At 49.4% G+C, this 23,256-nt stretch overlaps 1 protein-coding gene across 4 annotated transcripts in view; it reads right to left on the minus strand.

Annotated features, from left to right (window-relative positions):
• Positions 1-2,547: 2,547 nt before the first annotated feature.
• Positions 2,548-23,256, minus strand: part of DAG1 (dystroglycan 1) — a 69,842-nt gene continuing 49,133 nt past the window's right edge. For all 4 annotated transcript variants that reach the window (XM_047694001.1, XM_047693991.1, XM_047694005.1 and 1 more), the window contains exons 2-3: positions 22,390-22,771; positions 2,548-7,356 (exon numbers count right to left, since the gene is read on the minus strand). In XM_047694001.1, the coding sequence (XP_047549957.1) occupies positions 4,957-7,356; positions 22,390-22,665 (2,676 nt within the window). In that variant the 5' untranslated portion in view covers positions 22,666-22,771 and the 3' untranslated portion in view covers positions 2,548-4,956. The remainder of the gene's footprint in view (positions 7,357-22,389; positions 22,772-23,256) is intronic.

Below are 23,256 nucleotides of genomic sequence, written 5' to 3' on the forward strand. Positions count from 1 at the left end.
TGTTGAGAACTGAAGCTGCCTTGCACTAGCCACACGACCTGGTTGCTTCTCTCAGCCTCAATCACCTTGCCTCAAGCTGGTGATCAAGAAGGTAAGCAAAGCAGGAAACAGTTAAGTCATTAGCCAATGACTTAGTTGTTGTTGTTGTTGTTTTAAGATTTCATTTATTTATTTGACAGAGAGAGAGACAGCGAGAAAGGTAACACAAGCTGGGGGCATGGCAGAGAGTGAAGCAGGCTTCCCGCTGAACAAGGAGCCCAATGCGGGACTCCATCCCAGGACCCTGGGCCCCGTGACCTGAGCTGAAGCCAGACGCTTAATGACTGAGCCACCCAGGCGCCCCACCAATTGGTATTTTAAAAAATATTTTCTTTATTTATTTGAGAGCAAGAGCACGAGCAGGGGTAGAGGCACAGGGAGAGGGAGAAGCAGACTCCCTGCTAAGCAGGGAGTCCGACGCAGGACTCAATTCCAAGACCCTAAGATCATGAGCTAAGCCCAAGGCAGACGCTTAACTGACTGAGCTGCCCAGCTGCCCCAATTGGTTGTTGTTGTTGTTGATTTTAAGTATGTATGTATGTATGTATGTATGTATGTATGTATGTATGTATTTATGAGAGAGAGAGAGGTGGGAGGGACAGAGGGAGAGAGAGAATTTCCTGCGGACTCCACTGAGCATGGAGGCTGACATGGGGCTCCAACTTATGACATCAAGTGCTTGACCAGAGCTGAAACCAAGAGTTGGAAGTTCGACCAACTGAGCCGCCCAGGCGGCCCAGCCGATTGTTATTTTTAAGATACAGTAATCTTTAGAAAGGAGTGAAGCTCACCCTCAAAAAGCTGACTCTGGGGTGGGGTCTTCCATGCTTTAGAGGACCTTGGGAAGGCCTCTCCCAGGAGCTTGCTCAGCCCGGGCACCAGGGGAGCCCAGGCTGGGAGCTGCAGCAGGATGAGTCACGTGGAGCTTTCCCACCAAACTAGGGGCATTCTAGAGGAGCTCCTAGAGACCCCGATATTTCCCAGCCAACAGCTTCGGTTCAGGCCGAGCCTGAGGATCTTGGCCCAGTGAGGTGCTTTCACAAGAGGAGAGAATGCAGGTTCTTCAAGCATCATTCAGATTCTGTCCCTTTTTCAGGCAGATGTGTTTGAAGTTGACCCTTTATCCCAACTCCCAGGGTGTCTTAGAACCCCTCGGAGACCAGTCTTATCCCCACCTTATAGACAAGGAAGCCAGGCCAGAGGGATCCCAGCAACTTGCTCCGGGTCAGAGGTAGACAGGAAGGGATACCTGTGGGTCTGTCCCTTTCTTCTTGCTCCTTTCCTCCATCACCCTCTCCAGCTCAGACCTGAGTACAGTCCCACTTCTACCAGGAAGTTACAGACTTTGCAGGAGTGCTGGGGAGCAGGGGTCTGCCGGTCCAAACATCAGATATTCCCAAAGAAGAGCGGGACAATGCAGAGGCCAGAGGCCCTTGTGGTTTCTCTCCTTCCTGGCCCTGCGGACCTTACTATTCTCTGCCAAAGCCAGGAATCCCTTTGCTTGAGCTCAGAATACTGAGTCCACTCACAGCCCAGTGGTTTCAGGTTAAACATTAAGCAGAACTTCCTGAGGCCAAGAGAGCAAGAGCAGGGTGACTTCCTGGGCCCCTGCTGCTAGGCCTACGTGTCCCTGAATTGGGGACAGCCCTTCCTGGCACTTATCAGCAGGGTATTCCCCAAGTAGTCGTGGGAACTCAGCTCCACCTACAATCGGAGACAGGTCTCAGCTCTAGGTCTTAAAGGTGATGGGCAGAGAAGCAGCCTGGGGGATACAGGTGGAGACGGTGAGGACCCTGTGGGGGTGGGAGCAAGCCCAGAAGAGGTACCAGTTGTTCTGTGACCAATGGCTCCTGATACTGCCACTGGACACAGCTGCTGTGTCCCCTGCCTCCCACACCCTGGGCCGTGTCCCAGGACAACCCAGCCTCTTCCCGGGCACTGAGTCATGCTACCCAGCTGGCCTGTCCATCCCAGGAAGGGCACTTAGGGGCAGTCCCCAGAATCCATAGGCCCAACCAGGGCAGACCAGAAACCATTCTCTCTTCTCCCCACTAAAAGGCCAAGGCCAACCCTGCCTTCTTGAGACTCCCTGGGAGACTGGCCAAACCCGAGACCTCAAGACAGTAGGGGCAGGAGCTGGAGTGGAACTGCAGAGGTGTACCCACCCTGAGGCAGCCAAGCCTATGGCAGGCAGGACCTTTCCCATGGTCGTCCCGCATGAGGAAACTGAAGCTCAAAATTTCTCTGCTGGCTCAGGCAGAAAGAAGAGTGGCTAGGGAGAGCTGTGTGTTGGCAGTTTCTGGAGCCCACACCCACCCCTCTCAGGGGCATAAAAGCGCTAAGGCACGGAGGTTATCGGGTCAGCTGCACAAAGGCCACCTCCAAGTCCTCTGAATGGGCCTGGCTGGGTCCCCTCCTCCCTCCATCACATGGACACCAGACCTGCAGCCCATTCATATCCTAGAACATTGCAGGGGCCAGGGAAATAGATGCTTGGAGGCAATGGCATTGTAATAAAGACACTGCTTTTATTTAGTTTGATATGTTTCTATACAGAATGCAGAAAACACATCTTAAAATCATATAGAAGGAAATAAAAACATGTCAGTGGTTGGTGAACACTTGAATGTGAGATTGGCTCTGTCTCACAGAGTCCAACGGCCATGGCCAGCCCGGCGCTCAGGAGAGGCTGCCTGCAAGGGCATTGTTGCTGTTGTTATTCTGTTCACTGCCCCATCGCCTCCGGTTGCTATGGCAACAGGCCATTCCGGGCCAGCCATGTCTCTGCGTGGCAGTGCCCGATGGTGGGGTTGCTAGGGGCAACGGAGCTGTTTGGAAGGCCTTTCAAAGCCCTCACCTGGAACACTAGGAATTGTTTATTTTTTGATGAGGTCATCAAAAATAATCTCACCAGGTCAGACCCCACTTGTGCTCCTGACTCTGGGGCAATGGGGAAACTCTGGCTTGGATCAGGGCTGGGAGGCATGAGACCCAGTCACCAGAGGTCCACTGAGCCCTCATCCACAGGCTCCCCCACCACAGGGACACTGCTCGCTTGAGTACCAAGGGCTGGGCAGGGAGAGAGGCTGGGCCCTGTGGGAAAAGGCGCAGGGGGAATGCCCTCCTGAGAAGGGCAGGCTGGAGACCTCCTCCTCTCTGACCAGCCCTCCCCTCTTGAGGCAGCACACACAAATCCTCTGCGAAACAGTCGATATGGCTTAGAAGTGGCTGCTCGGTGTGCAAAGGGAGCCTGGGTCCACCCACCGGCCCTCGATCACGGAAGGGATACGTTATTGCAAAAGGCATTCCTCCCTAAAAGGTACCCAAAATAACTCTTAGACATCAAGAAAAGTCATGCTCAAAATGGTTTCTTCCAAAGGAGGAGAATCAAAGCAGAGTGGGCACCCCTGAGTCACGGGACAGAGATGCAGATGGACGGACGGACGTTCTGCTAAAAAAGACAAAAGAAGCTCAGTGTAATTTGAGAATTTAAACCATTATGAAAAGGGGGGGAAAAAATCAAAATGAGCAAAGCCATCAGTTCCATGGAATCAACACTAAGAGCTCGTACAAACTGCTGTAAGCATCACCATTTTTAATCTTTTTTTTAATAAAACAATTTGAGGCTGTATAAAAACTTTAGTAAAAAATTAGCTTTGAGAGCCCACAGATTTCGACTATGAACTATTGCTGGCACTCCTCCCCCGCCACCAGACCTTTCCCAGCCCAAGGCCCGGGGCTGCAGTGCCAGAGAAGAGGGGTGGGGTGGGTCAGGGTGGGGCTGTGGACTGTTGGGGCAAAGCGGCCAAGGTCAAGTGAGGAAAGAGCATCACATGACATAAAAATATTGCATCTTCACCAAAATGTCCCCCACTGAGTGTTTCAAAAACCATGATATTCCTTTCAGGAGGGGAAAAAAAACACACAGAAGAAGGGTAAAAGAAAGTATGTTGATGTGGTCGAGTCCCTCGACCCCCCCAAGCCACCCCCACAAGCAGCCGGCCCACCCTGGAGCACCTAGGTTGGGGGCCACAGCCACCACTGCCTCTTGGAGTCCCTTTTCCATGGAAATGAAGACCCCTTGGTGGTGGGCCACTAGCGTGCATGCGGTGGGGGTGTGGATGTCCACGGCCAAGAGGCCCCTCCAGCTTCTGGCCTCTGGCAAAAGCGGGAGAGCAAGCCCAGCACCAGGACCCTGGCCCCAGAGCCACAGCCGGGAGGCCCCCAGGCAGGCTCTGCGGTATCAGAGCAACCAAGTTTACATAGTGTGAAAAAATAGGATTCCTTTGATAAAAAATACTGTCCCTTGGTCTTCTCTAAGTTTGAAACACCCTGGGAGCTTATTTTTAGCAAAGCAATTTCCCATACCCACCCAAAAATTATACATACAAGTTTAGGTAAACAGCAGATTAAATGTAAAAACTTAACCTTAACTTCTGAAAGTCCTTTGACTTTAATCTTTAGCTACTGTTTTCCATGTTACATCCTGCAGCTAGACACACGTGAATAGAAAAAACAGTACAGTTAGTGTTAAAGGCAAAACGCAGAGAGCCGGGAGGCCGCCCAGCACTGCCCGCGAGTTCATTCACGGCCCCTCGCTCCCTCCATCTACCTCTACTCCAAACAGTGCTTTCAGAGCCAGCCATCAAAACCGCAGCAAAGAATTTTCTATGAACAAACAAAAAAGCTGTTAGGCAAAAAATAAAAGTAAAAATGTCCCCAAAGTCTCTCCAGCTGCTTTGGGGTTTGGAGGACCAGAGAGGGCGGGCTCGGCCAGGCCTCGCGCGTGTCAGTGTGTGCTAGGTCAGGTGTCGGCTCCCAGTGGGCGATGGTCTGCAGGCCACCGGTCTCCACAGACAACACCGTGTTGTCTCCAGGGCCCTGCCCTACCCCTGCCTCCACCCAGGCGCTTGTGGATTAAGGGGGCACGTAGGGAGGGGGCGACCGGTATGGGGTCATGTTCTTGGGACGGGAGCCCTTGCCCTCCATGGGGGCCGTGAAGGGTGGGGGGGGCTGGTAGGGAGGCGCGTTGGGATCCTCATCCCGCAGGGGCGTGTACTCTCCCACGGTGTCCTGGTTCAGAGGAGTGGTCTCGGGCACGCTCTGGTTGGGGTACTCAGGAGGGGGGAGAGGGGCTTTCTCCTCCTGCAGGATAAGTGGCATGCTGGAGGAGGGTGGGGGCTTGGAGTCATCCAGCTCGTCTGCAAAGATGATAGGCACCCCCTTCTTGATGAAGGTGGCCTGGTCCTCGAGGGTGAGCTTGCCCTTCCGCTTCTTGCGGTAGCAGATCATGGCAATGATGCCGGCGATGAGCAGGATGGCCGCGACCACGACGGCCGGGATGACTGTGTGCAGGTAGACGTCATCCTCACTGCTCTTCTCAGGGTCCCTGTCCGGCCCCTCTGTGGGCGGCGCCTCTGAGGGCGCTCTCTCGGGCGGCGTCATGGGGATGAACTGCAGATGCCGGCAGCTGCCAGCGCCGGTCACCGAGATGCTCATGGCCTTAAAGTCAGGCTCCAGGGCATTGGAGAAGGCAGCCCTCGGCTTCCCGTCATCCTCCGCGATCCTCCGGCTCAGCCCCGTGATCTGCTCCTTGGGGCAGGGCTCCAGGGGCAGAGTGTTGTTCGTCCACTCCACCATGATGGAGCCCCGGGTGATGTTCTGCAGGGTGACAGTGCTACAGTTGCGGTCCCCAAAGGCAAAGGCCAGCTTCTTCACCAGGGCGATCTTCTTGTGGATGTCGTTAACCACGGGGGCTGGGTCACCCACAAACTTGGCCTTGAACCGCGCGGGAGCCCTGTCCCCTTGAGGGCGCTTGTGGACGTGGATCTCGAAGGCATCCACAGCAGACAGGCCCCCCTTGTCCGTGGCGTGCATGAAGTACTCGTGCTTGCCCACGTGGCTGCTGTCGGGCAGGCCGTACATGAGCTGGCTGTTGCTGTTGAACTGCACCCAAGACTTCTCGCCTACCAGCTGCTGCTCCCGAAGCTTCAGGGTCAGCTTCAGCTTGTCGGTGGTGGTGTCCTCGTTGTCATAGAAGGTGTCTGACGGGATCTTCACCTCGAAGTAGGTGCCCACCCAGGCATCCACCCTGTCGATGTGGTTCTTCAGCTCTGGCCGCTGGTTGGGTTCTCCTCCACGGGGAACCCCACTGGTGGTGGTGCGGATGCGAGTAGGCGGGGAAGCGGTTTCCAGTCTGGTGATGGGAGCTTTGGTGGTGACCCGCGGCACCGGTCGGGGTGTCCGTGGCTTTTTGGTCGGCCTTCGAGTTGTGGTGGAGGAGTCAGTAGAAGGTGTGGCTGGTTTTGGTGTGGATACACGTGGCTTCTTGGTGGTAGTTGTGGGAGGGGTGGCAACGGCCGTGGGCTCCACGTAGCCAGGAATGGTCATCGTTGGGCGGATCTGGCCAGGAACCGTGGTGCCAGCTTCTGACACCCGAGTGGGCTGGATGGGGCCTAGGGTCGGGGTCTGAATAATGGCACCTCGAGTCCGAGTGGTGACTGTGGGCTTTCCAGGAACAGGGTCTCTGACTGGAGGAGCCAGTGTCTCTGTTGGAGGAGCAATGGCTGGGGATGTGGGGGTAGGCACGATCCTGGACGGTGGCTCCTGGATGGCCGTGGTGGGAGGCCCAATGGCAGTGACAGGTGTGGGAGTGGCATGGATCTGCCTCCGGATGCGTTTGGGGAGAGGGGGCTTCTTGTTGGCGATATGCCAACCCACCACAGGGTAGCCCAGCTGGGCAGACATAGCGCCCTCCCTGGCAGGGGCCTCCACACCACGGATATCAGGCACATTGTTCTGGTTCAGGGAGCAGCCCAGCTTCCAAGAGAGCAGGGCCCCGTTCTCCACCACCTTTTTCGCATTGCCCGGGCCGGCCATGAAGGCTGACATGTCGAACAGTCTGTTGTTCACCACGGGGACCAACTTCATGTTGGGGAGCTCCACTTCGGAGAAGCTCTGCATCCTGTGCAGGAGGTCAAGTCTTTGCTTCGGGGTCATCTTGGTGAGGTCAGCATCTAGAATGACCGTCAGGACAGTCACAGGCTCGTCGGCAGCACAGGCAGAGGACGCTGCTTCGGCAGGCTCTGGCGATGCCACCCGCACAGACTGTGGCTCGCTGTGGTCTTCAGGGTAGACCTCGATAGAGAACACACTGGAGCTCTGCGGGACATGGCTCCCGTTGGCCCCCAGCCGTGTGGCGCTCACTGAAATGTAATGCACGCCCTTATCGGTATCGAGAGGGAGGCCCTCCAGGGTGTGGCTCTGCGGGTCCCAGTGCAGCCAAGACGGCAAGGCCTCCTTCCCCGCCGCGGACACCTAGAAGAGACACCAGCATGAGTTAAGTGGCGCTGTCAATGCCTAAGCGGACAATGATCACAACAGTTCCTCCCTGGCCTCGCCTGAGCTGTGTGACAGGCTGAACGTGCTACTCAAGAATTTCTGTTGGGGAACCAGCTCTGCTCCTGGAGCTCTCATTCACCTGTCATGGGAGACTGGGGCTGCCAGACAGGCTAGCTTGGAAGGCAAATGATTGCCCAAGGTCACACTGCGGGCAGACAGCAGTGGTGGCACCCAAACACAAGTCCCATACCACAGAACTGAGGCCGTTGGGCTCAAGAATGTTGTGGGTCTCCACGACAGCAACATGCCTTGCCGCCTACTTGCCTGCCTGGCCTGCGGAGTCAGGTCCCAGCATCTCCTCCCTCAGCACTCCTTTTCAGCCCTGTCTCAGACTTCTCCCTGCCCTCTGCAGACACCAGTTTTGCTCGAGTCATATTCCCTTCCTGCCCAGAAGTGGATATGCATACGACTCTGGCTGCAAGGAACTCAGTATCCCCAGACGCCTCACTTACAACTACCCCGTCAGTGGGACATACATTCAAGTACAGTGGGACACATTTGGGTAGCAAGTACAGCTAGCCGTATCTAACGTCTTAATGAACCTGCTCTTCAAACCTCAGGAAAAACTGCAAAACCCAGGGTGGGGGCCTGGAAACAACTACTCTAGAAGAGTATTTATCAAAGAGTCCAAGGAGCTCTAAGGGAGAGTTCATTAGTCAACTAAGTTCGGGAAATAGAGCCCACTTCTGTCCTTGGAGAGCCCAGGCCCTGAAGCCGGCCTGAGGAGCTCACTCCCTTATTCCACCCAACGATTTTAGGGTAGAAGTCCTTTTCCACAGGGACATGACTGGTAATAATCAAGGTATCCAAAGGAATGCTGCCAGAGAAACTTCTACCATCAGCTGACAAGAGGAAACCAAGGCTTGCCTCTCGCCCAGGCCCTATCTGTGACTACTCTCACCTCTGGGAAACATTCCTGCCCCCAGGGCAAGAAAGGTGGCGCCCACTCTCTGGTCTAACAAAAGTCACTCTCAGCTGCACGATCCTGTCCCATCAAGCCTAGACACAAACGGCATGTCTTAGCGCCAGTCTCAGCCCAGGGATGGCCCTGCATGGCCACTGCTTGTCAGCAGAGGGACACTAACATGCTTCTCTGCCTGCAGCAGGAAGGCCAGAGCCATGCCTGCTGGGCTCGCTAAGAGGCTCTGGTTCCTCAGGATTCCTCTTGCCAAAAGCCAGGTGCCTGACTGGGAAGGAGACCCATACCTGACCTTCCCAGTCAGGACCTGCTGGCCAAGTCATGGCATTCCATCAGTCTTACCAGAGACTAGATACTCCCCTGTGAACAGATTCCTACCTCCAGCAAAACCCCACAAGAAGACATCTGACATTATTAGAAATTACCATTATTGGGGCTGTCCTTTAGTGACCGCTTCTGAGCCCCTGAGATCACAGAGGGTCTGTGAATAGCTTCATTCATAACACCACAGCAACTCAAGGTGCACCACCACCTACTTAAGGCACCAACAAGAACCCCACTTCCTGTCATCACCATCCACTGCAAACACAGCCAAATGGGTTTGTCTTCAGATCCATGAAAAACACTAAATATATTTCTCCTTTAAAATCTTTTTTAGCTACAAAAACAATACTTATTTTGAATGTTTTGGTTAAAGCCTATGTTTTAAATTTTTTTCAGTTCAGTTATATTAAATATGAAAATTGTCACATCTACATATAAACATGTAAAGCAAAGGCTAACTGCTCTCCTTTTGCAAAAGATAGGAAGCAAAGCTGTAAGGCCCAAACTGAGGAGTCAGGGACCCACAAAGTGTTTTACAGTGCTAGGGTGCGGCCTGGGGTCCTGAGAGGCGGACAGGAGGGGAGCCAGGCGGCAGCTGGGTTCCCAGCCACCCAAGCATGTTTCCTCAGCGCACTCCATCCCAGTGGCCACCACTGGGACGACAGCACACCCAGCAGAGGGAGGGCCTAGAATGGAGAGCTCAAGGTGAAGTCTTCCCAGGAGAAGCCACCTGCAGGGAAGACCAAACAGGGCCGGGAGAAAGACCAGGACAGGCTCTGGACGTGGGTGCCAACTGGCTGGCCAGGACCCCAACATTCCTGAGTAGCCAGGCGGCTGTACCCAGCCCTATACGCTCCATCAGCACAGATGAGTAAGTAGTCCCAGGGCTCTTCCAAGTCTCACCAGCTACACAAGGACACTTTCTAACAGAGAAAACCGAGAAGGGCCCCGCCTCCTCAAGATTCCCAGCCCAGCTTAATTCCTATTCTGCTCGGGCGCCTGGGTGGCTCAGTGGGTTGAGCCGCTGCCTTCGGCTCGGGTCATGATCTCAGGGTTCTGGGATCGAGTCCCGTGTCGGGCTCTCTGCTCAGCAGGGAGCCTGCTTTGCTTCCCTTCCTCTCTCTCTGCCTGCCTCTCTGCCTACTTGTGATCTCTCTCTGTCAAATAAATAAATAAAAATCTTAAAAAAAAAAAATTCCTATTCTGCTGACCCCAACAGCCACAGCTCTGCTGCCAGACATTTCCTAGGGAATAACCCCAAGCCACTCTTTGGCCAAGGCTCCCACATGGCCAAGCTCGAGGACATACACTTATTTAAACTATGCCAAGTAACATTTTTACATGTTAATAACATGTAACAGTCTCTCCAACCCACACTTCTGCCTTCCCTTCTACAGATCCCGGCCCCTCTGGATCCTGGAGCATTGGCCATGCCTTGGGCACAGGACATGTGTCCAACCTGGATCTATAAACCTGAAGCAGACAGTCCCCAGGGTCCTGGGTACTCCTCAGACAGGAAGAAAAAGTATCAGCCTGAAAGTTCTAACACCATGCATCTCTGAGCATCTAGGTATCGGCACTGTCAGGCCCAGACAGCACTTTAAGTGGCAGTGATTCTCTTCAATAAAGGGCCTCAAGAAGCAAAATGAACACCAGCCCTTCAGGAACCCAGCCAAGTCACAAGCAAGCTGGCATCTCTGCATTCTCAAGGCCATTTGGGGAAAGCCCCTGAACTGGGAAGCCTGAACATGCCTAAAGGGCTGGCAGTGTCCACAGTCCCTGAAGGATCCCACTAACTCCCTCCCTCCTAGGGCACTCAGTTGAGGGAATGTTCTGAAATGCAACACCTGCTCTACCCTGTCAGTTGGCGCCCCTCAGCCCGGGGGAACTCCATACATCCTCCCAACCTTTCAAAAGCTTCCAGATCCTAGAACGCTTTTCCTCTCAGGGCCTAAGTGCGAAGCAGGACATGAAAGCTCCTCCTGAGAGAGCTGCCCCCATGACAAGCCAGGACTCTTCCCTACAACAACAGCAGATGTGACAGGAAGTCCCATCTCCAAGCCTGTCCTTGGCTGAATCCTGGTTCCAGACAAGCTGAGGCTTGGCCCAGCCTCAGCCCCGGTTTTGTCATCTGTAAAAGGGGGAAAACGATGGCATCCTCGTACAATCGCTGGGCCAGGCACAGGCTGGGTTCTCTGTGGGGACCAGTTCCCTGCCCACTCCCAGGCTGAGAGGACCCAGTATGCATTGGGAGGCTGCTGCAGCAACAGGCTGAGAGTCCACCCCCAGTCCTCCTTCTGGCCTTGGACCCAGCACACAACCCGTGGCCTTTTCTCCCTGGTCATCCCCCAAAGCAGAAGCTCAAAGCATCAAAGGGAAGTGGGGAGGCCCCAGGAAGGGGAGCCAGGACTCTACAGGGGAACAAGGCCCTGGGACACTCAGGACTTCCTTGACCATTGAGAGCTAAGTGCCGGACTGGATGAAAACCCTGAGGGGTGGGGCCTGGGGGAAGAGAGAACTTGCTGCAGGGGCAACCCAAAGACCAGCATTCACCTCTTCAGTCTCAAACGGATGTGCTCCATCCAGGCATGTTTGCACATGAGATTCCGACGATCCTTACAGTTTCTTGGGTTTATGCACATAAAGATTTCTGCCCTAGGTGTACCACCCACAACTAAGCCTTAATGGCAGGAACGAGAGACAAGAGGCAGGAATCAGAGCTCTGTGTGAAGTGCTCCTCAGCACCAGCACATGTGTTTGGGGGACAGGCTGGTCCAGGTCATGGGACACCCCCAGGGTTTCAGATCACCCAGCCCCCCATCACTAGATACCAACACTGTCTTGGAACTGGGGGGAGGCAAGTCCTGCTGACCTTAAAAAGCAGCCACCTTAAAGAAAAAGCCTTCAGGTTATCAGTGGGAACACCTGTAGGGGGGGCAGAAGCTGCATGAAGAAGGCTGATTTAAGAAGATCACAGGCTCTAGCTCATAGGCTCACACAGAGTAAGCCAGGAATCTTTCCAATTTTAGCAACCCTCAGAGAAGACATGCTTCTGAGAAGGCAAGCCCACCACCGAGGAAAATAAGATCTCCAACTGCCCCACACCCAGTTTTAGAAATCTTGATCCACAAAGTACATCCAAAAACTAAGAATCAAAACCACTAAACTTGGGCAGACCCATATGGAGCTCCAAAGACTACCCGCCCAGCAATGCCCACAATGAATCACCATGACCAATGACTGGGGAACTGCCAAGTGTGAAGGTTTTAGTCACTCTTTAGTCTGTAGCAGTAGATAACTAGTAACTGACTCTCTGTTCAGTTCTGGGGCATTCTCTCCAACTGCCTCACTGCTGCCCTCTCTCACACACAACAGAATGTCAAACACCGGTTTGATAAAGATACAGGATCTGTTCCAAACACCACACAACACAAGTAGCATGTCTCACCCCAAATCAGTATCCCTCTAAGCTTGGAGAGAGAGCAAATGGGCAGAGAACTCTCAGTACTTTATCCCTCACCAAAAAGCAAGTTCCCAATACCAAAACTGGATAAAGCCACCAAAAAAAAAGAGAAGCACAGGCCGATATCTCTGATGAACACAGACACAAAAATATTCAGCAAAATCCTAGCCAACTCAATCTAACAATCCAAACAACAATCCAAAAAATCGTTCACCGTGATCAACTGGGATTTGTTCCTGGGACGAAAGGTGGTTCAATATTAGCAATTTAATCAATGTGATATGTCCTATCAATAAGAGAAAGGATAGAAATCATTTGATCATTTCAATAGATGCAGAAAAAGCATTCGACAAAGAACATACATTCATGATAAAAAAAACCCTCAACAGGGGCGCCTGGGTAGCTCAGTGGGTTAAGCCTCTGCCTTCAGCTCAGGACATGATCTCAGGGTCCTGGGATCGAGCCCCGCATCGGGCTCTCTGCTCAGGGGGGAGCCTGCTTCCCTCTCTCTGCCTGCCTCTCTGCCTACTTGTGATTTCTCTGTCAAATGAATAAATAAAATCTTAAAAAAAAAAACAAACCCTCAACAAAGTAGGTCTAGAGGGAACATGCCTCAACACAATAAAGGCCATATGTGAAAAACCCACAGCGAGCTTCATATTCAATGGGGGAAGAAACTGAGTTTTGCCCCAAAGTTCAGGAACAAGACAAAGATGTCACTCTCACCACTTTCATTCAACATAGTACTAGAAGTCCTAGCCATGGCAATTAGACAACAAAAAGGGAAAAAAAGGCATCCAAATTGGATGTAAAGAAGTAAACTTTGGGGGGCGCCTGGGTGGCTCAGGTCACCCCAAAGGCTCTGCCTTCGGCTCGGGTCATGATCCCAGGGTCGTGGGATCGAGCTCCGCAATGGGCTCTCTGCTCAGCGGGGAGCCTGCTTTCACCTCTCTCTCTCTCTCTGCCTGCATCTCCACCTACTTGTGATAAATAAATAAAATCTTTAAAAAAAAAAAAAAAGAAGTAAAATTTGGGGCGCCTGGGTGGCTCAGTTGGTTAAGCGACTGCCTTTGGCTTAGGTCATGATCCTGGAGTCCTGGGACGAAGCCCCAAATCGGGCTCCCTGCTCAGCTGGGGTGTCTGCCTCTCCCTCTGACCCTCCCCTTCTTGTGCTCTCACACTCTCTCTCTCAAATAAATAAATAAAATCTTTAAAAAAAAAAAAAGGAGGTAAAATTTTTCCTATTGCAGATAACATGATACTTCATATATTAAAGACTCCACAAAAAAACTACTAGAACCAATAAATGAATTCAGTAAAGTCACAGGATACAAAATCAACGTACAGATATCTGTTGCATTCCTATACACTAATTAATAATGAAGCAGTAGAAAGAGAAATTAGGAAAACAATCCCACTTAGAATTGCACCAAAAATAATAAAATATCTAGGAAAAAACTTAACCGAAGATATGAAACATCTGTACTCTAAAAACTATAGAAGACTGATGAGGGCGTGTGGATGGCTCAGTCGGTTTAGCACATGCCTTCAGCTCAGGTCATGATCCTTGGGTCTTGGGATCAAGTTCCACATTGGGCTCCTGCTCAGCAGGGAGTCTTCTTCTCCCGCCTCTACCCTTCCCCTCTGCTCTTGATCTTTCTCTCTCAAATAAATAAGTAAAATCTTTTAAAAAAAGGAGACACTGATGAAAGAGATTAAAGACAACACAGAGAAATGGAAAGACAGTCCATGCTCATGGATTAGAAGAATAAATAAATATGGTTAAATATGGTTAAACTGTGTACACACCAAAAACAATCTCCAGATTTGATGTAATCCCCATCCAAATACCTATAGCATTTTTCAATGAACAAACATTCCTCAAATTTGTATGGAACCACCTAAGACTCTGAATAGCCAAAGCAACCTTAAAATAGAAAAACAAAACTGGAGGTATCACAACTTCAGACTTCAAGTTGTATTACAAAGCTGAACAGAAACAAAATAGAAAACCCAGAAATAAACCCACAGCTATATGATCACTTAGTCTTCAACACAGAAAGAATATCCAATGGAAATAAGACAGTCCCTTCAACAAACGGTGTTAGGAAACTGGTCAGCTACATGCAAAAGAAAGAAATTATACCACTTTCTTATACCATACACAAAAATAAACTCAAAGTGGATTAAAGGTCTAAATGTGAGACCTGAAACCATAAAAATCCTTGAGAGAGCAGGCAGTAATCTGTGACATTGGCCATAGCTACATTTTCCTAGGTACGTGTCCTGAGGCAAGGGAAACAAAAGCAAAAATACACTATTGGAACTATGATCAAAATAAAAAGTTTCTACACAGTGAAGGAAACAATCTAAAACTAAAACTAAATCTAAAACTAAAAAGCAACCTACTGAATGGGAGAAGATATCTGCAAATGACATATCCATTCAAGGGTTAGGATCCAAAATATATAAAGAGCTTTTACAACTCAACACCCAAAAAACAAAGAATCCAATTGAAAAATGGGAGAGGGACAAGTAGACTCCACACTGAGTGCGGAGTCTGACATGGGGCTCCATATCCCATGACCCTGAGATCATGATCTGAGCCAAAATCAAGAGTCAGCTGCTTGACCAACTGAGCCACCTAGGGTACCTCAGTGGTGCGTTTCAAAGTGGCAACAAAGACTGCTGCCCTGGGATACCCCGCTGCTTAGGCCTCTAGCAGCCTTCTCTGGCAAAGTCCCTGCCGTCCCTCAGACCTGGTTACTGGCTCGTGACCTTTCAGTTCCCCACTCCTCAGCCAAGTTGCAAAGCTGGGCCAACCTGCAGCTACCTATGGCTGGGTACCATATTCAACACCCTTGAGGCAATGACACATGAGGTGATCAAGGCATTCTCTGTGCAGGCCTACTGTGTGGTCTCCTCTGCCTAGGGAGATAGGAAATGGTCCCTCTGGTGGAGTCTGAGCCTCTAGTCAAGTTTCAGAGGCCCCATGGTGCTGACTCCCATCAGGGTGATCCTGATCTGGGCCCTGGACGACGACAATGAGACCAATTTACTCTGCAGCCAAGTTCAGCTTCTGTAAATGATACACATGGACAGTCACATGACGGGGCTGCAGGGAGATGGCACAAGTCAACAGGAAGATCCTCTGGCTGGAGATCAAGGAACCAAAACTTTGTCCCCACTTAAGATGAGGAACCACGGAAGTGGGTGTAAGGGGCCTTTGCTTTGCCGAGTAAAGCAGAGCCATACCTATGAGAGACCATCTTTGCTGGACATGCAAGCCTCAAACCAGCACACGGCTCTTGCCATGAAGGCCAAGGCCACCAGATCACATGCTGAACACAACTTGTCCAGTCCAGCCAGTGCCCTCCAGGTCTGAGTTATGAAGCATTTTACCTGATGTTAACTGTTCTCATCTAAAAACAAAAGTAATTTTCCTCCTCAGAGGGACAGCTAAGCATAATTATAGCCATTAATAAAATTCTCACAATCAGTCAGTGCCTCAATCCCAACATCATCTATTTTTACTTTGTCATATTTTTTCAGCCCTCGTCAGGGAAAGAAAGAAAAAAAAAATTTTTTTTTTTTTTTTTTTTTTAAAAACACAGACGTCAAGTCCACACTTCAGTAAGTATTTGAGTTGATGGGTCTGGGCAAATGTCATTCTTACAACCCACCCCAAAGATGCCTTCCCTCGCCAACCCGCGTTTCCCGGTGTGCTGTGTTCACAAGGGCTCCATTCAGAGCCAGGGAACACCCACTCGAGGCAGGAAGAAACTGCAGTTCATCTCATGCAGGCGGGGTTGCCACAAAGCTCTCAAGCATCCAAAGAAACGGTCCTTTCATGAGTTCCCCTTCCTGGCCAAAAAGAGTACCCATTGTTCTCAGGGGAACAATTGGGGGCCCACGCCAGCAGCTAGGAGCACAGTAGCAGGAAGGGCTGCTCCCAGTCTGCCGACATCTTGGGCTGAGGGAAAGTCCACATTGTCTCCAGGCTAGGAGGATAAGGGGAAGCAGGAATGAAAATTCAACCTTGAGGGCTCTACCAAAATGAGACATCTGCCCCTGAAGGGGCAGCCAATCATTTCCTGAAATCCAATGGTGTCTCTCCTGACCACCCTACAAAGGAGGGGTAAGAACGTCTCCAGGCACATAATCACCTTCCTCAGCCAGCCCCTTGCTCACTCAAGTCAGAGGAGAGGCACCTGCAGGGAGCTGGAGCCAATCCCAAGGGAGGCAAGAATCAAGATGGGTAGCTCATACTGTGGCCAACTTGGGAGAGCCGATGATCTAGCCAACAAAGGCCAACCTGGCTTTGTGGGACCCACCCACACAAACCCTGACAAGGAGAGAGGGTGCTCTAGGGTCCAAAGGCATCTGTGAGAGCAAAAGACAGCTGATGTGGGGTGAGCTTTGCATACAGGTATCCAGCTGGTCCAAGGGAGTACATGCAAGGACTACCTGCTTTTGAGTGTTCTAAGGCCACAGGAGAGACAGAATCCCAAGGCCCAAGTCTCTCTGGACGGTCATGCTGGCCACTAGGCCTGGAGGTATCCCACAGCCCCTGCTGGCATCATCAGGTCAAGGGGATCCATGTGGGAGTTAAGCTGAGGTCAGCAACAACAAATCAATTCTCGAGGCGGAGCTAGAGAACAGCAGGGGAAGCAGCAGGTGCTGGGCAAGCTAAAATTAAACAAGGGCCGTCTGGACATGAAAGGGTGTCACGCGTGAGGCAGAGCAGAGAGTCCAGGACCTCAGGGCTACCTCCTTCAGGTGGTAGGTGGGTGCCCTCTTTTATTTCCTTGTGGCCTGGTATATAAAGTACAGGGCAGCCCTTTGCAAAGCTAATGTTACCTGATGGGCACATTTGGCTGATGCAAAGCAATACCCCCTCTGCCACTGTGACTCCCAGAGTCACCACAACCTCCAGAAACAGGCAGCATAACCACACAGGTTCGATGCACACAGGTCAAACAAGGCTTGGGCAGGTGGCCAGGGCAGCTCACTTAGAATGAGACTTACTTTTCTATCCCTTCAATACACTACTGATTGCTTCGTCTGTTGCAAACACTGACCTACTCCATCACCAATCCCCATGCACATCCCTGACCAGTCACAGCAAGAAAGACAACCACACTATCACATCTCGTCTGGGGGCATCCGGGTGGCTCAGTCATTAAGTGTCTGCCTTCGGCTCAGGTCATGATCCCAGGGTCCTGGTATCGAGCCCCGCATCGGACTTCCTGCTTGGCAGGGAGCCTGCTTCTCCCTCCCCCTGCTTGTGTTCCCTCTCACTGTGTCTTTCCGTCAAATAAATAAAATCTTAAAAAAAACAAAACAAACAAAAAAAAAAACTAACTTGTCTGATTTCAGGAGAGCACCACACTCTGTTTGTGAGTCCTCATTAGACAACTGGGCCATGGCCAAAATGGCTAGAAGACCAACCCTCACCCAGGACCCAGGCTGACAGAAGAAAGTCTGTGCCAGAGGCCAGGGTGGACCCTGAGCCAGGCATGTCCGTAGGGCAAGAAAGAGGCCAGTATGGCTGGGACATGACATGCAAAAGGAAAAGGGGAGAGAGAGGAAGCCAGAGGCCAATCACGTGGGCCTCCATTCTAAGTGCAGCTCAGTGATAGTTGGGGGATGAGGGGGTTGTTAGCAGATTTACACTTTACCAAGATAAGAACATCTCTTGCCTCAGTGCGGAAAACAGACTGAGAGGGGAAAAACAGAAGAAGGCGGGACACCTGGGTGGCTCAGTAGGTTAAGAGCATGCCTTCAGCTCAGATAATGATCCCAGGGTCCCCAGATGGAGTCCCCTATTGGGCTCCTTGCTCAGCAGGGAGCCTGCTTCTCCCTCTGCCTGCCACTCCCCCTGCCTGTAAGCTCTCTCTCTGACAAGTAAATAAAATTGGTAAAAACAAACAAAAAAAGGAAGAGAGAGAGGCAGCCTGGGCAAATAAGTGGCAGCTCGGATGACGGCGGTAGTAGTGATGGATACCATTCGGAAGTCACCTTAAAACACTCCTTGGGACCAAGATCTGAGATATTCCTCACATATGTAAGAATATTGGGCAAGTCATTAAAAATCATATTCCCAAAGAATACTTAATGACCATGAGGAAAAAACACAAACTACAGTGAATAAAAAAAGGTAGGTTTAGGGATGCCTGGGTGGCTCAGTCAGTTGAGCATCTGACTCTTGGTTTTGGGTCAGGTCAGGCTCTCAGGGTCAGGAGATCAAGCCCTGTGTCAGGCTCTACGGTCAGTGGAGTCTGCTTGGGATTCTCTCTCCCTCTCCCTCTCCCCCGTCCCTGCTCTCGTTCTTTCTTAAGTAAATAAATACATCTATTTTTATAAATAAATATTTATTATATATATATTACTATTATATATTATATATTATTATTATTATTATTATTATATTAATAAATAAATAAATAAAAGTAGGTCCAGAAAGATGTCTAGTATAGGGTATATATAGGTATATATAAACTGGTATAAATATTTTTTAAGATTAATTAAAAAGAATTTTACTTCTTTATCTAAGAGAGCACATGCAGAAGCTGGGGGAGGGGCAGAAGGAGAAGGAGAGAATCCCCAAGCAGACTCCTCGCCCAACATGCAGCCTGACATGAGGCTCAGTCCCATGACAGGAGACCATAACCTGAGACGAAATCAAGACCTGAACATTCAACTGACTGAGCTACTCAGGTGTCCCAATAAAGAAATCTTTTTTTTTTCTTTTTTTAAAGATTTATTTATTTATTTGAGAGAGAGCACGTGTACCAGCAGGCGGAGAGGCAGAGGGAGAGGGAAAGAAGCACACTCCCTGACCATAAAGCCCAATGCGGGCTCACAACCCTGAGATCATGACCTGAGCCAAAATCAAGAGTCAGATGCTTAACTGACCGACTGAGCCACTCAGGCACCCCAGACTCTAAATAAATCTTTAAAAAAAGAAGAAGAAGAAGGAGGAGGAGGAGAAGAAATACCCTACAACCCAGCAATTACACTACCAGGTATTTATCCAAAGGGTACACACACAGATTCAAAGGGGCACATGTATCCCAATGCTTATAGCAGCGATGTCCACAACAGCCAAAATATGGAAAGAGCCCAGAAGTCCATCAACAGATGAATGGATAAAGAAGATGTACTCGCCCATCAAAAAGAATGAAATCTTGCCATTTGCAACAACATGGATGGAACTAGAGAGTATTATGTTAAGTGAAAAAAGTCAGAAAGACGAATATCATGATTTCACTCATATGTGGAATTTAAGAAACAAAACAGATGAACATAGGGGAAGGGAAGGAAAAATACAATAAGATAAAATCAGAGAGGGAGATAAACCATAAGAGACTCTTAACTATAGGAAACAAACAGTGTTGCTAGAGGAGAAGTGCATGGAGGGACGGGGTAACTGGGTGAGGGGCATTAAGGAGGGCACATGAGGTAATGAGCACGGGGTGTTATATGCAACTGATAAGTCACTCAACTCTACCTCTGAAACTAGTAATATGCTATATGTTAATTTATTTTAAATAAATAACAAAAACAAAATTTAAAATTTAAAAATTTAAAAAATATATGGTCAGTATGATCTCAGGTCTAAGATGTCTGTGTGTGTAATATGGACACCTCCTCACAAACACAGAAAATGGTAGAAGACTTCACTCTGAGTGGGAGGAACAAGAGATTGTTCTTTCTCCCTTTTCTACAACACACATTTATATATCATTATTATAACTGAGGAAAAAAAAAAAAACCCTTTTTATATAAAGATTTATTAAGCAGCTTTACATCCAGGGAAACTGAAGCTCCAGAGACCAAGTCACGCTTTCTGATCTGATTTCCCGCCCCACACAACGCTGATGGCAAGACTGTATGGAACAAAGAGTCACACATTTTCATCTGTTTTTCTATAGGCTGATCAGCTACTAAATGGTCTGCTTTCTACAGATAAATGTGCTCAGATAAAATCCTGTTTTCCAGTAAAATCTCTTTACTCCCCTGGTGAATAAGCCTGTTAAATATTTCTCCACCAGATACAGCAAATACCCAGCTTGCTGCACTGATTCAAGGCACCTCTTGTCAAAACTAATCCACGTAAAACATTCCAGTGACCACTGGAACAAGGGCAACCACTACAGGGTTTGGACATTCAGAAGATCAAATGTGAAGGTGGACAAGGCCTGCACTCCCCAAAGTGCCACTCTTCTTTTTCTAATGGGCAGACTAGCAACTGGCTTGCTAGGGCATTACAAAGATGACACGGAAAACTTCTGCAAACAACAACGAGCTCTGTGGACCTGAGCCAGGATTTTTAAGAGTATGACTGCCTCTGATATCAGAAGGCCACCCTGAGAACAAGCCATGACCTAAAGAAAAGGGGGCCGGGAGAAAATGAAGGGAGCACAAGGAAGGTGCAGGTAAGGAGCAGGTCCGCCCAGATTCAAGGGAAAATGGCACAGAGCCACCTCTCAGTGGGACAAGTGGCATAGTGTTTGTGACCATATCTAATCTAGATGCCTGGGGCTTGTGGGTCAGAGAGGAGAAAGTTGGAAATGACCCACCAGAGACTGTGAGTGCTTTGACCAGTGAGTACAGTGAAGTGTTGCTATGCAAGTTACCAAGCCAGGCCTTAAGAGACTGGCAGTTTCCACTTCCTGTTTCTTGGAATACCCAATCCTGGAACCCAGCTAACTGTGCCGTGAGGAAATTCAAGCAGCCCAGGGGAAGGTCTAAATGGAGAGGAACCAAGGACCCTGACCAACAGCCCCGGCTAAGCTCCCTGTCCAGAGGCAGCACCAACTTGTCAGCCAGGAATAAGCCATTTTAGAAGTGGACCCTCCAGACCCAGATGAGCCACTCTCGTTAGTGCCATGTGAAGCAGATACGAGGTTTCCAGATGAGCTCTGACCCCCTGAATTCCTGGCCACAAAACTGTGAGCAAACAAACTGGGAGTTCAAAACCACTTTTGGTGGTTTAAACACACCAAGAGATCACCAGAACACTGTGTCTGCAGATGTCTAAAGGCAAAAGAGACATAAAAACTACCATCACAAAGTACCAATCTTGGGATATTTTTAGTTCGTTTTCAAGCCATACCTCGAGGGGAAGAATGCTTGCTGTAGGACAACTATGGCCAAGAGCCAAAGGTGGCCTACCTCCTGTTTCTGTATAGCCTATGACCTAAAAATGGTTTTTGCATTTTCAAATGACTGAGAGAAAATAGAATGAAAAGATTATCTTTTGACATGTGAAAATTATATGAAATTCAAATTTCAGTTCTAGCGTCCACAGGTGAAGTTCTATTGGAACATGCTCACGCCCGTTCACGTACACATTATCTATGGCTACTGCTGTGCTACAATGGCAGGCCTGAGGAGTTTCAACAGAAACCACACGGCCAGCAACGCCTAAACTATTTACTATCTGGCCCTACAGAAAAAGAATTGACCTCTGCTTTAGGAGATGTTCCTAACTTGAGGAGTGCAGCCTTCCTATCTTGTGGGCACCGTGCAAACTCACTCAGGATCTGGGGGAAATTCCAAGGACCCACAACCCCAGACAAAGGGATGGTGCTTCCTGACACAAAAGCTTCCAATTTCACCTGAGTTCCATCTTGGGCCAGCCAAGACACTCTTTTGTCACGTGGGTCTCAGATCCCCTTGTTCTCTGGATTGCTTCCCCAAAGGAGATGGGACAAGGCTGAAGGCTGGATGCTAATACTCGTCTTTAAGTGAACAAACACATTAGTAAACATACAACACCAAATGAGAGCAAAACTCCTATACTTACTTATACCATATTTTATAAAAATAGGTTCAAATCATTTCAAAGTTCTGTATTTCTTGGGTTTAATACCATGGTTAATGAAAGAGGACCTTTTCCTGCACATAAGCCCTTCCATCAAATCCTAACACAATGACCATGAAATTTTCCAAATCATAAATGTAAAGGCTTTTTAATGGTAACACCTTCAAAAACAGGAGAAAGAATAAAAGTATAGGAAGCTATTCAGAGGTATCTGGGGACCCTCTTGTGAGAATCAGTGGTTGTCCCTCTCTTATGGTAACTGCACTGGTCCTGGAAGAACTGAGCTCAGAATGCTGGAACTTAGAACGGAAAGCTAAAAAAAAAAAAAATCAAAAACAAACAAAAAACAACTAAAACCAAAATGCAGATGAGACTTCTTTCTCATTTACTTAAGCTTTACATCCATCTCACCTTGATGAGTTCTCCATTGGAGGCAACTGAATCCACTGGAATGGTCACTCGAAACGAGCGCCCAACGACAGCCGTACCATCAGGAATGCCCACCACTGTGGGAACAGCCTCGTGAAGGTCTGAGAGCACTGAATGCATGGACGCCTCGAGCTGGTTCTCCCAGTCCCTGCCAGACTCCGAAGGCCAATGGGACTGAGCCACAGTCACAGACAGCAGAAGGAGAAAGGTCCTCCCCCAGAGGGGGAGCGGCAGCAAAAGGCCCGCAGACATCCTCATCCCGGCTTGGGTCTGCTCAAGCCAACAGTCTCACTAAGAAAGGAGGCAAATGACCTGGTCCCAGAGCTGGGTCCTCACCCTCTGCACACCTGCTCCATCCCAGGGCCTGAAAAAGAAGAGAGCAGACTCAGACTTTAGCAAACCCCATAATTTCCAAGTTGTACACAGGCAGTTACTACCCCCTAAGTGTTGACAAAACATCTACCCTGAGTTGGATCAAGTCTCACCCTACACTGTCCAGGACAGAGGAACCAGCTACATGTGGCCACTGAGCACTGGAAATGTAGCTGGCCCATTAAGGGTAAAATATACATTGAATTTTGAAAAGTTAGCAAAAAAAAAAAAAAAAAAAAAAAAAAAGGAATGTAAGAGATCTCCTTAATACTTTTAAAATACCGATTACATACTGAAATGATATTCTTTTGGATATAAAACATATTATGAAATAAAATATTAAGTAAATAATACACATTAACAAATGACAAATAAAGAAATGCTTAAGAAAACACAGGACCGAAATTAATACCTCCTTCTTATTTTTATTTTTTCACATGCCTACCCGAAAATACTAATGTGTGGCTCACATTATAT

Source organism: Lutra lutra, chromosome 1, assembly GCF_902655055.1.
Source record: "Lutra lutra chromosome 1, mLutLut1.2, whole genome shotgun sequence".
NCBI lineage: Eukaryota > Metazoa > Chordata > Mammalia > Carnivora > Mustelidae > Lutra > Lutra lutra.